At 42.1% G+C, this 16,414-nt stretch overlaps 1 protein-coding gene across 1 annotated transcript in view; it reads left to right on the top strand.

Annotated features, from left to right (window-relative positions):
• Positions 1 to 15,401, top strand: part of LOC104409059 (kalirin) — a gene marked incomplete at its 3' end in the record, with an annotated part of 77,605 nt that extends 62,204 nt beyond the window's left edge. Inside the window, exon 21 of the mRNA XM_010018838.1 lies at positions 15,155 to 15,401. Coding sequence (XP_010017140.1) covers positions 15,155 to 15,401 — 247 coding nt within the window. The remainder of the gene's footprint in view (positions 1 to 15,154) is intronic.
• Positions 15,402 to 16,414: the final 1,013 nt, after the last annotated feature.

Below are 16,414 nucleotides of genomic sequence, written 5' to 3'. Positions count from 1 at the left end.
TAGGGAAACGTATTTTGTTGCTCCTTGAAGACTCTTTGGTTTTGTTTCCATATCCAGGACATGATCCTCTTTGAGGACTGCTAGGTTCTAGTGAGAATAGTAATGATAATAATAACTAAATTTGGACCTGCAAATTTGGTAACCTGGTGTTCATGGCTAATCTAGTCTGGCCTTCTCCTGCTTGTGGTGGGCTTTAGGCCTGGGGTAAACTGTAGTGAAAACCTAAGCAGCGTTCAGGCAGCTGGGTCAGCCTTTTCCACTGGGGTTATTTCATGTCAGTTGCTGCAGATTAGACACATATAAAACTTGTAATGTGTGGGTGCATGTGCACAAAAATGTAGCTTCCTCAGTATTTACAGAATATAAAACAGTCCTCCCTGTTTAAGGCTAGGATGAATGTTTCTGTCACATTAGGAAGGCAACCCCATTTTATTCTGCAGCTGCTATTTATACATGACAAGATCTCTTTCTAATCTTAGGCAAAGTTCAAAATGAGATGTTTCAAACATCTGCAAAATATTACGGGCCATGCCTGCTAGTGGACGTAATATATCATAGCCAAGAAGAGAATCAAATGTCTTAATAGTGTTTTTGTTCATTGCTTCAAAGTTTGTCCTCTTTCAGTGTTATCTGTTCTCTTTTATAGCATGGTAGTCAACGTGCCTGCAAAGAACGTGCTGTGGGTGAGGTGGGTGGGATCACAATGCGATGAGGGTGACACCCTTTATTTTAACTTAGGGGAAAAAAAGCAAACGATGTGGCTTCTCTTTTCCAGAGCAGAGGGAAATCTAAATCAATCACAAAAGCGCACCCTCTGTGCTACGTGCCAAAAACAAGATGGGTGGTGCTAGCAGAATATGGGAGAGAGGGCATTTCGTTTTCCTCCAAAGGGGAGATAACAGATCAGCTTTCTCATTTGTCATGGAAACCTTTTGTCAGCCCAGTAACAGTGACGTCAAGGTGGCAGTGGCACAGTGACAGGGTTAGTTAATGTAGCACACACCTGTTGAACTGCCAGAGGGGAAGGTATGTTGCCTTTTACATTTTCCATCCCTGATTCTAAACAACTTTGGGTGAAGGTTTAGAAAGTGTTATTCAAGTCCCAGGGCAGTTTTCCTGAGCTGTAGCAGATTCGTACTGTGAGCAGGTGGTGTTGGAGCTTTCACCTGCAAAGAAATCCAGCTAAGAGGCATTAGTTCATGCAATGCCATTCTATAAACTCTCCTGTCCGGGGTATTCTTTTGGAGGGTGGTGAAAGCAGACTTGTACCTCAGAAGAGCAGCACCCAATTCCTTCAGTGTATTTGCTTTGCTTGAGATTAAAGGTTTTGCTAGTGATTACCAAAAGAACTTTTTAGAAACACTTCTGTAAAAAGCAAAAATCAAACCTGTATTGGTTACAACACTTCTATAGCTGTAGATACACAGCAATAAGCTGTAGCCCATTCTGGGAATTACTATTTTCCTACCATTTTTTACTGTAATGTTTTTGTGTTGTGTTGTTGACTGGCTACTTTTTATTTTTGCAAAATCACATTAGATCACTTTTTCACTTCATTCAGTGTTGCTTTTGTGACTGCCTTCCCATTTTTAGTCATTAAAAAATGCTTTAAGAATTCCGTTAAAAATAAGCTTGCTTCTTTTCACAAGGAAAATGTGTTAGCAGGGGAAGCGGTTAATTTTCGTTGAACTGTTCATGTTGACTAGCAAAATCATAGATGATGTGTTTGCAGAAGACTCTGAATCATTTAATGAATTGCAATGTGCCAATAGCTGATGCAGTTTCTGTCACCATGGCTAAAGCATGAATTTATATTAGTTGCGTTTCTTGTCTATGGTAACTTATTAATTCAAATAAATTAAAGTGATCCCTTGTTATTGCTAAACGATATGCACGAAACTTAATATTTCCTATCATACAGCTTATAAGAGGAGAAGAAAAGCCTGATATGGATGATGATGTCAAATATATTGGGTTGCAAAGTGGAATTAAGGCTGAGAAAAGAATAGCATAACATGACATATAGTGATCAGAAAAGGAAAATGGAGTCAGCCAATGTAAATGACATTACTATACAAATACAAACCAAATGTATGTAGTGGAGCAAGTGAGTTGTAGAAATCTTTGCAAGAGAGATCTGGGATTTTAATTTTCCAAATAGCCAATGAATTAACTGGTTAGTTGATAACCCAGGGCATCCTAATAGAGACAGATGGTGTCAAATGGCTGCCAAGTTTGAAGGAGGTAGAAAAAGTAAAACTAGATGATAAACGTTTTGTTTTCTGTAGAAGATGAAATTGTCCATAATGTGAAAGAAATAAGGTTAAGCTACATTAGTACTATTGCCATTGTGGTGAGTATGTGTAAATACTCTGGAAGTATCTATGAAGAGCTGTAATTCTCTTCAGCTTCAGTTTGGAAAACATTGTAAACTCCCCTTCATTATTTTTAAACCCCTTACTGGTAATTTCAGACTGACAGAAAGATCTTCCATGTGATCTAAAGTCACCATAGTATAATATGATTTTATTTGTGACTTAGTGGCTGCAAGACAAGAAAAAGACTTTATAGACAGTCTTGAAATAAGACTCAAAAGTTCTTACTACCACTGTTAGGGAAGCTGAGACATGACAAAATCTGTGGTCTAGTTTGAAAGGTGTTCCTTTTGTCTTCATCATCCCATATCCATAAGACGTGACTATGGTCTCTATAATGAAGATGCCATGTGCTTTGTGTAACACAGAGAAAATAAATAGAGGCGGAAAATGGAACCAAGTCACTTATTTCTCAGTGTCCCGCATCCCTCTTTCCAGAAATATAATAGCATCCCACCCTGTGAGATACTGCAGAATGATGTGATCAAATGATCTTACTGAATACTTAAATGCTGCTTCATTTTTATGGACTGCTTCTTGTTTTGTCCTGATTGCAAGTATTCACATCAGTCCTGACTCACAAAAGAACACAATTTACAATTTAAGTCCTATTGATTTTTACTGAGCTTGTGCATACGTGTGGGTGTTCTCCTGAATTAGACCTATAGTTTGTGCCTCTTGAATCAAATTCTGTAAATTCAGGGGGGAGCACGAAAGAGACTTTTGTTAGAGTAATGAAATGTCCATTTACCCGTCTAATTTTCTTTAAAGTTTTCTGTGCCAAACTATCTTTTTAAATTCTGCAATCCGGGGATTTTTCTAAAAAGGAGAAAAACTTCGGCAAAAAGAATAGCCCCACATTTTCCTGATTTTTTTTCTCAGTCACTGCCTTTTCTTTAAAGCCCTTCTAGCTGGAAAGTGGATAGAAATGTTGAATTAGTGAAACAGAATTTATTAAGGGAACGTAATCTGACTGGAAAAGGAGATATTCAGCCAAAGAAGTGTCCTGTTGTGTATTCGGTTTAAGTAGGTGTGATAATATGATGTTAATAGCATGCAAACACAAGGATGGCAGGCAGGCTGTGTATGTTAACAATTAGTAATAAATGGAGTTTAAGGAAGTGCAGCAAAGTTTAATCATTTCTTATTTCATTTTAGGATTCTCTGTTATGCAGTTTGAGAAATTATTGCCCTCCAAGTGAATTAAGGTTTTTTATTGGAATTTTTCTGTTTTGTTACAAGTGCTGATCAACAGCAAAGGTTGTTCGTTGGCCTGGCTAGTTGCCACTGCTGGTATGCACTATTTTATTTTGTTCCTGCCCAGGCGCCTGATTTGTCATTTGTCTTGCCCCAGTTCTGGCACAGCCCTATACTTTTCCAGTGCCTCTATCCTTCCATCCATGGGCTCCCATCATCCCTCATCTGCAGTTAGGATGGCACAAAATCCTTTGCTGTTCCAGCTGGAACAAAGCAAGTCAGATTCACTGTCAGATCCACTGCATTCACTGTCCTTCTGCAAAAGAATTTCTTACACATTTTATTTCCCAGTTACTAGCCAAAAAACCCAAATGTAGCTCCCCTAAGCACATATCTTTAGATTTGCCGATTAAGCATAAGGTAGAGATTTCGCCTAGGATTTTCAAAAGAAACCCAGAGGAAGTAAATGCCCAATTCACCCTCAACTTCACTGCCTTCAGGCTCTGTCCCTTCTGTGTGACTCTGAAATCCACAGCAGTAGCTCTCTAATTGAGCTGCCCTGAATATGTCCTCCACATGGCTTTAGAGACGCATAGGATATGGTAATGTCAAACATTAAGTGTGCCTGGAGCTCATGCTGAAAATTTTACACTCAGCTACCAAAATTTGTTGTTTATTCTGGACACTGTTGCATTTCATGTTGTCAAATACCCTTAGGATGTCTTAAGCTTAGTTCATATCTCCCTTGTCTGCATGTGTTGTGGGTAAAAGAGAAATGTGGTTTGGGGGAACAAAAGGACACATGCATGAGTGTTGTGGATAAACATAGGCATCTGTCTTTGAAAACCGAGGCCTCTATTGATTGAACTGAGTCTAGCAAGAACAGAAATGGACATACTCGTTCAGGATCCATTTACATGTAACAGTGGTTGCATAGGGCGGAGGATTTTGTCTAAGTGTCTCCAGTAAAAAAAAATTCAGCAGGAGCTGGGAATGTGCATGTGCTTATCAGTAGATCTTACTATTCTGCTCATCCTTTGATAAATGAACACAGCAAGTTCTTTCAGGCTCCTGTCAATCTTCTGTTTGTTTCTGCTGGACTTCATTGATCCATATTTAGCCCTGCCTGATAGTGTGATGTGACAGCAAATGTAGGTGGTGAAGTCAATGAGTGTTGAAACAAAGCAAGTCAGATCGACTATCAAATTCTTTCGATTTATATTCTTGTTTGAAATAGAATTTATTGCCTTGTTAGAAACTAAAACAAAACACACACAAAAAAAAGTGTGTAACCATTTTTTGTTATTGTAGTTAAAGAAGTAAATTTCATGGGAGAAGAGTCCTGCGGCCGTGCTCCAGCCAACTCTGTCAAACAGAGAGGCCAAGAATGATAAAACTCAAAACCTGTAGCTGCTGGTTCCTTTGGGAGTCACATTAGAGTAGTACAAGCAACAGTCTTTCATTTTAAAAAGGGAAGCATACGGCGGCAGCCAAAGGCCTTTCAATGCTGTTTTAGGTAAGCTGATCTGCATAAAGGCCATTGTAATCTCTTGTGCTGCTCAGGTTTTAGGCAGTATTTTCATTTCATAATGCCATTTCTGTGAAAACATCTGCTTAGATGTGCCAGGCTCGATCAGGCACCCTGTTACATCACTTGACAAACGAGGTCACCTCAAGTAAATAGCGGTATTATGGAGAGGAGAAAGAAAGCCCCAGGATTTAACTGTTAGGACTCAAGCTGTGACCCATTGTGATGGCTGAAGATGATGCAGCAATGCTGAAATGGATCAGTGGGTTCAATGGACAAGGTAAGCAATAGGGAGGACTCAAAAATAAGTAATCATCTCCCTCAAGTTCCCTTTTCCACAGTGCCACACTGACTGAGGGTATGGGCATGCAACAGTTCTGCAGACTCTCCTGTTCAAGGTGGGCGTTGCTTCAAACAGAGTTTACCCATGCAGCCTATCTGCAGCAGCAATGGATTGTTTTTGTATAGTGGTTAATGGCAACACTGAGCAGGAGACATACATAACAGCCAGTAAACTTCAGGCCTTAGAGAAAGCAGCTTGCGGGAGAGAGAGAAGGGTTTGTGGGGTTGCCTGGCTGCTTCCAACTGCTATCATGCTAACTGCAACCACCTCATCCAAACAGCGTCTGAAGTTTATGTTGCAGCCCCAGCCTCTTAAAGTGTGCTTTAAATTTACCAGAAGCATTATCACTCTCAACTGATGAAAAATCATGTACTGCACTGGGTGCAATAGAAATAGGCACTAGACAGCCAGGCTGCACTGAGCCCAGCCACATGCTGCTCAGTGCAGTGTTGGGGCAGAGCAGCACCCTCAGCCATCACACATTCTTTCAGCCTGAAGCCTGCCTGGCACATGGTGCTGTCTAACAGTCATGTCAGTAACCTGCCCTGGTTTTCCTAGTATGCACTAAATCCCCCTGAAAAATCCCCCTCTGCAGTATGACACCTGCAAGTGGAAAAGGGGCAGGAAAAGTGCCAGCTGGGACCAGGTCTTCCTTCCAGTGAGTAGTATTGGAGATGAACACTACTCACTGTCATCATTCCTCCGGATGTGTTTTCTGTCATCTCAAATCTGCATTTCCCTCTATGTTCTGTTAGACCAACCTACTACTGAAAATCATTAAAAGTAACTTATCCAAATCCACCTTTGAGTTAATTTTGGACCTAAGGCCCTGATTTATAGTAATGGGACCTAGGGACCAACAATAAAAAAGAAAAATAGCAGCTATTATATCTGTAAAAAGGAAATGACTTGGAAAAGGAGAGGGATGCCAAGCTAGCCTCTCCAGCAATGGCAAAGGGTAGTCAGACTTACAGGACCATATGGCATAGACATAGTTTGAATAATCTCCCCCAATTAAGAAGAAAACCAGTTTTATGTAAAACATCTGTTCTGTGAATTCAGCAATTTGGGAAAAAACATCAGGGGATACTCTAAATTCTTCATTGTGTTTTTGGTTTTTCTGTTCTGATTCTTAGCCATTTTGAGGAGCTAATACCCCTGAAGGAGGAGTGTTGTGGTTTCCTATGACGCTACCAAGCATCAGTGCAGGCTTTTTCATTTCTTTATGCTGGGCTCCTCATCCATGTTGCCTTCAGAGATACAGCCTTCACTGCTAAGGCCATTGTGTTTTAGGAGAGTCCAGAGCACCTGAGGCAGGTCAGTGAAGATCAGCAGAGGGTCTGTGATGAACGGGCATCACTGGAGTTGGGGTGGGCTGAGACACAGGAAGGCAGATCCTACCATCAGCTCTGCCTGCTGCTCATGACAGTGCTGGGAGCTGGGCATGGCTGTCCACTAGGGAGGGTATCTATCTAATGTAATCAGGCTTAGATGTGTCTAAAACACAGTGGTACTTAGCCACTAAATTCTGATCCCCGCACATTAGCAGAGGTAAAGAAGAGTGTATAAGATTATCCCTTCTTTGCCTTCAAGAACTTGCTTCTTACAACAGTACCATAGTAAGATAATGTAGCTTTGAAGCAGTCTACAGCTGCTTGTCTTGGGAATGTGTGCTTTTTATTTGACAAAGGGAGGGAGATCTGTTGCAGGTATTGTTTGAAATTATATTACTTCTTATAACTCCATTAGAAGTGTAACTGTTCAGACAGCTGCATACCTGTCTACAATAATTATCCAGATTATAAAGGAAATAAAATCTGAGGATATCTGTATCAAGCAAATTTGATCCAATGTACAAACTGAGATCTGCTTAGTTCTAAAGCATCCCCAGGGTGATCTTATTGTGCTTTTCCTCTGAGTATCATTTGCTTCCTTCCCAAGAGGGCATCAGTCTGAGGTCTCTCCTTTGGTTATTTTGAGCCATTGTTCTTCAGGTAACTATTTTTATTTTAGTGTAATTTAAAAGCAGAGGTGGCTAATCTGGGGCCTGTAGATGCTCATCATTCCCTGATGTTGATATCAGGGAAGCTGTAGGTTCTCTGATAGCAAGCAGATAGTGGGAGGCCTGCTCAGCTGGGAACACTGAGGAGGGAACAAGGCTGCTAGAAGAGTTTTTGATTCTTCCCTTCTCAAAAGTCTGGCCGCACAGAATGCTCCAGTTAGGTAAAGACAGATATGCACATCACCCACGCTTTGCAAGGGCTCACATGCTTGTCGTTTTTCTTTCTAAAACTTCTGCTGGACTTGAATTCTCCTTCTTCAGTGGCACCAGGTATGTGATGCAGGCAGCTGAGTTTCTATTTTTATTTCTATTTAGAACTCATCAGCTGTGTAGACCTTTGACTGTGTACACTTCAGCTGTGCTGTTTGTGCCTGAAGATCTTCCACAGAGTTCCTGGCCAGAATACACGATTCTGTGTACCTGCTAGCAGTGTCTTGAGAGTTAATGTTTGGTGGATCATCTGTTGACTGAAACTCTCAACCTCCCAGGTCAAGACTGTCTGCTTTGCTCAGACTGTGCTGGGCATATGAAAGAAAGCAACTTAGTCAAGTACTCCCTGATTTCAATCTATTCTTCTGCTTTTATTAACCCTGGGTTAGTTTAGAACACCTTGTGGCTGTGAAAAGCAGCAGGTAGAGGTTTACATTAGAGGGTTCCATCCATCTGCCTGTCTCCCCCCCTGCAACACTGTCAGCAAAGGTTTTTGGAGCCAGTTGTGCTGGCTCTGCGTCACTGAGGAAACACAGATGATATCTGCTCCATTTTGTGGTTCTCCAGGGAAGGGAAAGGAATGGAATTTGGGCAGCAGCTCTCTAACACAAATGCCATGAGGAAACTTTCAATCTTATAGGATCAAAACCGAACTGATGCTCTGATTCAATTTGTTGGGTGAAACAAAGTAAGCGTGGTCATCTTTATCTTCAAAAGCATTTTTTATAGTTGGGTGTGCTGTTTAATTTGGGTTGACTTTAGTTTTACTTTCTGGATAAAAGGCTCCAGAAATCCTCAGACAGCTCCATTCAAGCTGTTCCGCAGATGTCAGCATATGCCGGAGTCCAAAATCCAGCAGAGTTAGGATATGGTTGTGTAGCAGGGAATCCAGCAAGAGGTGCTGGATGGGAAAGGTATGTGCTATTTGAGACCATAACACCAGATTTTCTTTCCATTAGCATATTTCTATGTACCACGTGCCGTCTCTGTCTCTACTTCCTGCTGTGGAATAACTTACTGTGTCTTGACTTACAGAATTCTGCACATCCAGGTGCCTCTCTTATCTCCTTGGTGAGAAGAACAAAGATGGTACATTTGGGCTACAGCATGTCACCATTATCCTAGCCATGTGTCTGACTAATTAGAATCATAGAATCATAGAATAGTTACGGTTGGAAAGGACCTTAAGATCATCTAGTTCCAAGCCCCCTGCCATGAGCAGGGAAATTGCTTAAATACAAAGAGACTTTCCTGTGAAGCTCGAGCAGTGATCCCCTCTGGTCTGTCAGATAAAACAGAAAGAGCGGGAAGCACCAATTCCATCTTAATGGAAGTTGGGTAGAGGGGCCTAAGGACTAAAAAAGGCTCAGAGATGAGTTAGGTATTTCCAAATTTCTGAACTCAGTTCGGAGCAATTCTGCTGACCATAATAGGATATTCCTGGTTTACCTCATAGCTCCTGAAATACAGTCTGTCCCCATACAAGCACCTCCATACTCATGCAATGAAGCATCCACCAGAATTGCCACAGCTCTAAGCTCAGCATCCTTTAGAGCTGCAGAGGCATTAGAGAGAAGAACATGCGTGACTCAGTGCCTGCGCTCCAAACAGAGCCTGTTGCAAAGTAAGAAAACCAAAGCAATTCTCTAGAACTGAAATTCCTCAGTCGTCTTCCGAATTTGATACCTCTCTCTAAACTCCCAGTAGAAAGAAAATCTCTACAAAATTACAGAAATTTTCAGAGAGAGCTCTGCAGGGGATAAGATTTCTCATGCCTGTCCCCCAGCTAGAGTGACAGCTCCTGGATCTACTTCAGAAAAACTCAACGTCTAAGTGGTTTTATTCACTTTGTTGAATATCTTGGTAAGAATGCAAATCCCATTCTTGCTCCCACTGCCTCTCTCACCCACTTGAAATAGGCTGTTTATGGTGACTAAATGCTTCTGTCCAAAACTGGCTGTCATCCAAAACCAGATGGGCAGAAAGCCTAAAAGCAACAGAAAACTAGCAATTTATATTAGGGACACAGTGACACACTGCACAGAATGCTTTGTTTAAACTAGCAGAGCTCTGTGTCCTAATGAATCTGTGTAAATAAGCAGCTAGTGTGGATTTCTACAACAAAGTCGGCATATTTCAAAATACTTAAATACACTGAGAAGCTCTTCTGACCCTGACAGGTTCATTTTCCATTGCTGATTCTTTGACTGCAAATCATATGTTGTCTAGAGATTTGTACTGCAGAATGAACAACTTCTTACCTACCTGAAATATACTGGTTTCTACCTACATCTGTGGATGCTGTGCACTGCTGGTTCTGCTTCTGAACATGATTTTATGATTGAAAAATATAATGAAGGGGAAATTGGAAGCAGGCTTAAGACATTAATTATGAAAGGACTAAAACCTTAATTATGGTGCTGTGCAACAGGAGGGAAGACCAAGCACCCCAGTATTTTGCATCCTTGTAGAAACAGAAAATTGAAACGCCTGCTACATTTGCCAGGGCAGCTGGCATTTATTCACTTATGCTGACACAACTGCCATGGTATCACTATTACTGGTTCTCTGCCTCTCAGATCTTGCATTCATGTTTTAGAACCACTGTGAAAGCCATTGCGATTTGCAGAATATACCATTTAGATACCCATTTAAGAAGTGGTGTAGGAGACTTTCTTCAGACATTCATCTCCCAAATCCCTGCTCACCCTGTTAAGAGAACTATTCATTCCCACTTTCCTTTCAACTGGAGTAGATTTAGTACTACTGAAGATCTATTTTAGAGGAAAGGAAGAACAGCCTGTGACCTGATAGGTGTTTTCCATCTGCAGTATAATGGTCAATATGCCTCTGGTGTTCAGCCTTGCTTCCTCTGGCTGCTGCTTTGTGGCTGAAAACTGAACAGATGCAGCGGTGGCCATGCACACGTACTACGATACCGGAAAGATCATCTCAGGGTAATCCTGCACTAGTACCTGCTGGTCCCTGGAACTGAGCTGGCTCCTGCACTTGGAGCAGCAGCCTGGGTGCCCCTGCAGCAGTATATGACCACACCTGGGATCATTTTGGCTGCTTGCACTTCACCCTCCCACAGCTGATGGGCACTCGGTTGGTTTCCAGAAGCAAAAAGGCTCATCTAAGTCATGACAAAACTCATGCACCAGAGTCCGTGGCATAACTGACATAAATTGCTCTGATCGATGCTCAGAGGTTTGTGAGCAGTGTCCTGTGGTAGAGGGGAGTTTTCAGTGGCTACGCAGTTGGGTCCCTGCCTGCACTGTGGCACAGGGCAGGGCTCTGTTCTGGCTCGGATTTGATATGTGTAGAACATCCTGATGAAAATGCACACACACTGAATGTACAGTGATGCTTCCTAGCCCAGGAACAAGTGAACGCAGATGATGGGAGATGGTTTGCTGGAGGCAGGCGCTGTGGAGACTGGCTGGGGCTCCTGCTAGCTTATCACAGGACATACCGCACATTCACTTCAGACTGCCTGGGACCTTCCTGCTTCCTCATTACATTTTGCTATTTGCTTCTACTATTTCCTTTTCTTCCTGATTTAAAGGCTATTGCTTGCTGTGTAATTCATTAGATTTGTCCCTGTGTCAGTTCTTTCAGTTATGCCTTGTGCTCTGCAAAGGCATGTTGCATTGTTATTTTTATTTTTATGTGTCTCCATGATCTTGTTGTGCCATACACAGCTTAGACTGCTGTCTGGGTTTTAAATGTATCCAGTCAGTGGCTTTAATGGTGGGGTTTATCACAGGAATAATAAAAGTGACCATTACATGTTAAAACATGCAGCCATTTACCTATGAAGTTCAACTTTAAAGGAATTACCTATTTTCTTTCTTTTTGCAAACTAAATGCAATATACGTGAGAAACTAGCAGCCCAATTTGCATGCTCCCATGCACTTCTCTGGGGTTGGAAATCTACCCTTTAAAAACAAATGAAGTAACTAATAGCTTGAGGGATCACTTCATAGGTGAAAGGATTTCTGTCATCGGGAATCAGATGTATTTGCATTATTCCTCAGTGACTTACAAATTGTATATGTATTAGTATTATATAGCTTTTTAGAGAGTTTATTTTGCTGTGGGTTAATTTGATAAGTGAATGTTGTTTGTGGTATGGTGATACGTAAGACACAGAAGAGACATGTCAAATACTTGGAAGTCCTTGGGCTAAAGGAAGGAGCTACTTTTCAGTTCTTTGTGGCTGGCACCTAAAAATGATCTATGGGCCCCTGCCTGAGCTAACTGCTTGCACCTACCACCTGCACCTGTAACAGGGAACCTGCTTAATTCCTCCTGCCAAAGAGGGGGCCTTTCCCTGAAAATGTGTTATTTTAGCACTGCCACCAACCAGCAAGTTGGAGCCTGGGGAAGCCTCAGTCCATCTTTCCATCCTGAGGATGTTGGAGGAGCAGGTGATAGAAATTCAAATGGCTTCCAGGGGACTGAGGGAGATTAGCTCCCCCCCTCACACATCAAAGGTGGGCTTCTAAAGCCAATGTGTGTGCGAATCTCCCCTGCTGAGGAAGAGCTTGATCACACCGGGTGCCAAGCAGCTCCTAGAAGGGATGTTTGCTTCCAGTTCTCATTATATTAAATCACTATTTTTAATGAATCAGAGAAAACAGGAGCTCAGGGCTAGATTGTACCTGAGGGTCACGGAGCACACCTACTTCCTCTGGGATAATGTTTACAGGTGTTGCCCCAGTCAAAGCATCTGTTTGCACCACAGATGTTGAGTTATTTGAGAAGCAATTTACAAAGGTCTGCTATAGACTTGTTTGAGGTTAGCTGCCCCTCAGCTCACAGTGGGGAGGGCAGCATTGCAGGCAGGGAGCACTTCCTAGGCTGATGCTCCCTGGGAAGTACCTTGTTACTCCCAAATTTAGGTGCAGCCTTCACTAGGCCTTTTTGCCTGGAATATTTCAGGGCTGTTTCACCTTTCCTTCTTAAGCAATAAAAATCACTTATTTTTCAAAAATTAACACAAACCGTCTGAAGAATTTTTTTTTTTTTTTTTTTAATATTCCTGAACATACTCTGCCTATATCATTGGAAGTGGTGGGTCTTGGAATCCTGTCTGAACCAGCTCCTTCATGCCCAGACACCGCACATCATACGTGGTTAAGCACTTTGAAGGCAAATGAGAGTTAATTCTTTATAGCAAATTAGCTTGCTGTGTGATGGAAAACACGGACACCTAGTGGTACTCGAGTGCAGGGCATGTAGATACTTGAAATACACTTCTGGGAAAGTAGGTACAGAGGGTATTCACGTTTTCTCCTAAAAGAAGGAGAGTTAATTATTTTCAGATAAAATATATATAGCATAATGTGGTGGATAGAAAATTTACCTAGCATGGACTAGTAGAAGAATTAGGGGACATTCATCACATTTGATAAGATTTGTCAGTGTATTTACCAAGAAGCTATCAGTTTTATTCTTGTGTCTTAAATATCTCATACCACACTAAGTCAGATACCATATTGGATCAGAAAGATTTCCTACTCCTCAAATTAGTCCATGGCAAAAAAACCCTCAGCAAATATTACAGCAATAACTTAGCATACGTGTGAATGTTTGTACTCCAGTTATGGGGAGATTATGTCAGTGTGACGAATGGTGAGTTTGCTGATAAACTGCATAGCTAGGTGATAAACTGATCTGTTGTGCACTTCCGTCGACCCAGTGAGCTCCTTCTGCCAGGATTAATGCCAGCACTTTGTCTGAATGGCCTGGAACAGCTGCCATGGTTTGTTTTGTTTGTGTTTTCTGTTTATTTACAAATAATCTTTCAGAGAAATATTTCCTTCTTCTTCCCCAAATCTAGCATTTCGTCTACGGCAGAGACACAGGACAGGTGAGAACCAGTCCTTGTCCACTGACCCCTTTCTGTAATTGTAAATGTTCACCCCATGAATGGAATTTCTTTCACCCCTGCATCGGACACACAAACCCCTATGCCACTGAGTGGGGAGGCAGGCTGTTTCCACAGGAGTGTGCATTCAGGGCTGTTTGGGCTAAGATAAGGGATTTTGAGATTGTACCAGCTGAAGAGTGTAGTCTGTAAAGATGAGGGTTTTCCTCAAGATTTCCCCCATTTAAGCTGATAAATAGATCCCAGTTTCCACAGAGATACTCAGCATCTTACAAAATTTCTCCCAATTCAGTTGGATTTACTAGTTGTTTCTTTAAAAACATTTTATAATATGCTTGGGTTTACTCTCATATTCTAAGAAAATGAGATGTATGGTATTACGCTGGTTTTGGAGCAGCTTATTTACTATTGTCATGATAACTTTTGCATTAGTGAAATAATTTCATCAGACTTGACACTGGAATAAGGACAACAAAAATCCCTGCATGCTTCAGGGAAGCAAGCAGCACGTTCAGGAGGAATACTGAAAGGAGGGTCCCTAGTGAGAGGCAGACACCAAGAAATCCACATTGCAGTGGAACATTAAGAAAGATTCCTCACACCAGAAAAACTTAAATTTGTGATCACACCTTTTAAGACACCAAAGAATCCAACTCTGAGATCCAAAACCTGTAAAAAAATAAGCTTTGTTACCTCTGCTGCTTGTGCAATCACTTCTTCTGTTTTGTTCTGCTGTATACACAAGTGCTTATATATCCAGTCTCTGGTTATATAGAGGCTATGATTTAAACAGACACCAGAATTGTTCATCGAGAGTCAGAGCAGAGTGTGGGGCTGAAGAAAAGCAGCAGGTTGCCCGCACTCAGTACGGAAATAAGACGATACATTTATTCTTAGATACAAATCCTGGAAGTTAGCACATAATCAATCACTCTACGTTTATATATCTACACCTCTGTTTTCCATCAGAGAGCATGAGAGGAGCTTTTCTGATCTGAATCCCTTCAGGATTCTCTAGTCTCCCAAGAGGTCCCTAAAGCAAGTTTGGGAAGATGAGGGCATGTTTCTTGTCTTGCAAAAGAATAAAATGTATCTGCTCCCTCACTACTGTGGTAGCATGTGGGAATGTGTCTATCTCATGCTGTAGAGAGGTGAGCTGGAATTTGTCCTGCCATGAGGCACAGCACAGAGGCAGCCTGGGCTATTGCCAGTCTAAAAAGTCACCCCAGAAACTAAAGCAAGAAAAAAAAGCAAGGTTTCTGATGAGCAGTCACAGCTAGAAAACCGACCCACAGCTAGCATTCAGTAGTTTACTGGGTGGGTAGCTTTGATATCTCACTTCAGCCCAGCAGAATCAATAAGAAGTAAAGGAAAACAGGGCCACAACATGTTGAACTTTGACAAAAGAAATGATTAACTTGGCTTCTAAGGAAGACAAATCCTGTCTTTGCCAGTGTAAATATGATGCAAAGATGATTGCCTTCATCCTGCCCTCCCTAACTTCTATTCCTGTTCTTTTTTTTCCCTGTTGAACCTGGGCAGTTGTCTGGAGGGTGTGAACTAACGGTGGTGCTCCAGGACTTCACCGCAGGCCACAGCACCGAGCTGAGCATTCAGGTGGGGCAGACGGTGGAGCTGCTGGAGAGGCCAAGCGAACGGCCAGGCTGGTGTTTGGTCCGGACCACGGAGCGGAGCCCCCCTCAGGAGGGTCTGGTCCCCAGCAGCGCTCTCTGCATTTCCCATTCCCGCAGCAGCGTGGAGATGGATTGCTTCTTCCCTTCAGGAAAAGGTAGGACCCAGTCTGGCAGGTTTAAGACCATTTCGGATTTTCCCTTTTGTATCATGTAAGTGCAAAAGCTGCTTGGGCTGCTCTTGCAGTCAGTGTGGATAAACAGCTGTTTAGTCATTAGTGAGCTGTGTTACCAGATCTCTGTGAATGGGCACAGTGGTAGCCTAACTCCATTTCCATGAATCAATGTTTGTACATGTGCGTCTTTTGCTGTGTGGCGGTCATTATTGTCTGGAGATCCTGGATAAAAATAAGACCTTTAAACAACAAAGGGACTGTTTTCAGTGCCTGAAAGCCTAGAGGGAGGGACAGTCACGTTCTATATGCCTCAAATTGTGGATATGTTATTCTATGAGTGCCACAATGCACACTAGTGCATGGTCTTTTAGTATATCCCTGCTGCCTGTCTATTACTGCAAGGGAGTGCAAAGAAGCCACCAGTGAGTACTGATACACTCTATTGACTTGTGAACTGGAGACATTGTGTGTAATGGCACAGTACAATGGGAAAGACTCCTTTACAATTAGCGTTTAATAAAACATATCCCTGGTATTATTTTGAGAGCATGGGCTTCACCCACAATGAATGGTGAAATACTGTTTGTCTGTGTGATGTCTGTGGCCTATTTAGTTGATGTTCTGTTCTGAGCAATGTGTGTCCCGCATATAGCAGCCACGCAACCAGGCATAGGAGATACTCCAGACTGATAGACCAGAACTAGTCCAGTTCAGCGCAGCCAGAGAAAGTCTCCTTTTGGCTGTGCCCTCATTTTTGGCCATGCACATCACAAGTAAGGTCTAGGGAGGAAAGGCTCCAGTCATCCCACTCACAACTTCAAGCCCCCAACATGAACTGGCTTTTAAAATTATTTTTCCCTCTGTATTAAGGGAAATAGAATTCAATCTGTTCTTACTTGAGCAAGTTAAGCTTGGTGGTTTTCTTTGTTTTGAGAAAAAGCACTGAAACTGGGCTGTAGTCCATCCTTGCTCCCTGCCTGCACTCCCACTGTGGA

This window comes from Nestor notabilis, unplaced genomic scaffold, assembly GCF_000696875.1.
Source record: "Nestor notabilis isolate BGI_N333 unplaced genomic scaffold, ASM69687v1 scaffold32777, whole genome shotgun sequence".
NCBI lineage: Eukaryota > Metazoa > Chordata > Aves > Psittaciformes > Psittacidae > Nestor > Nestor notabilis.
This window is presented reverse-complemented; position numbering and strand designations above follow the sequence as displayed.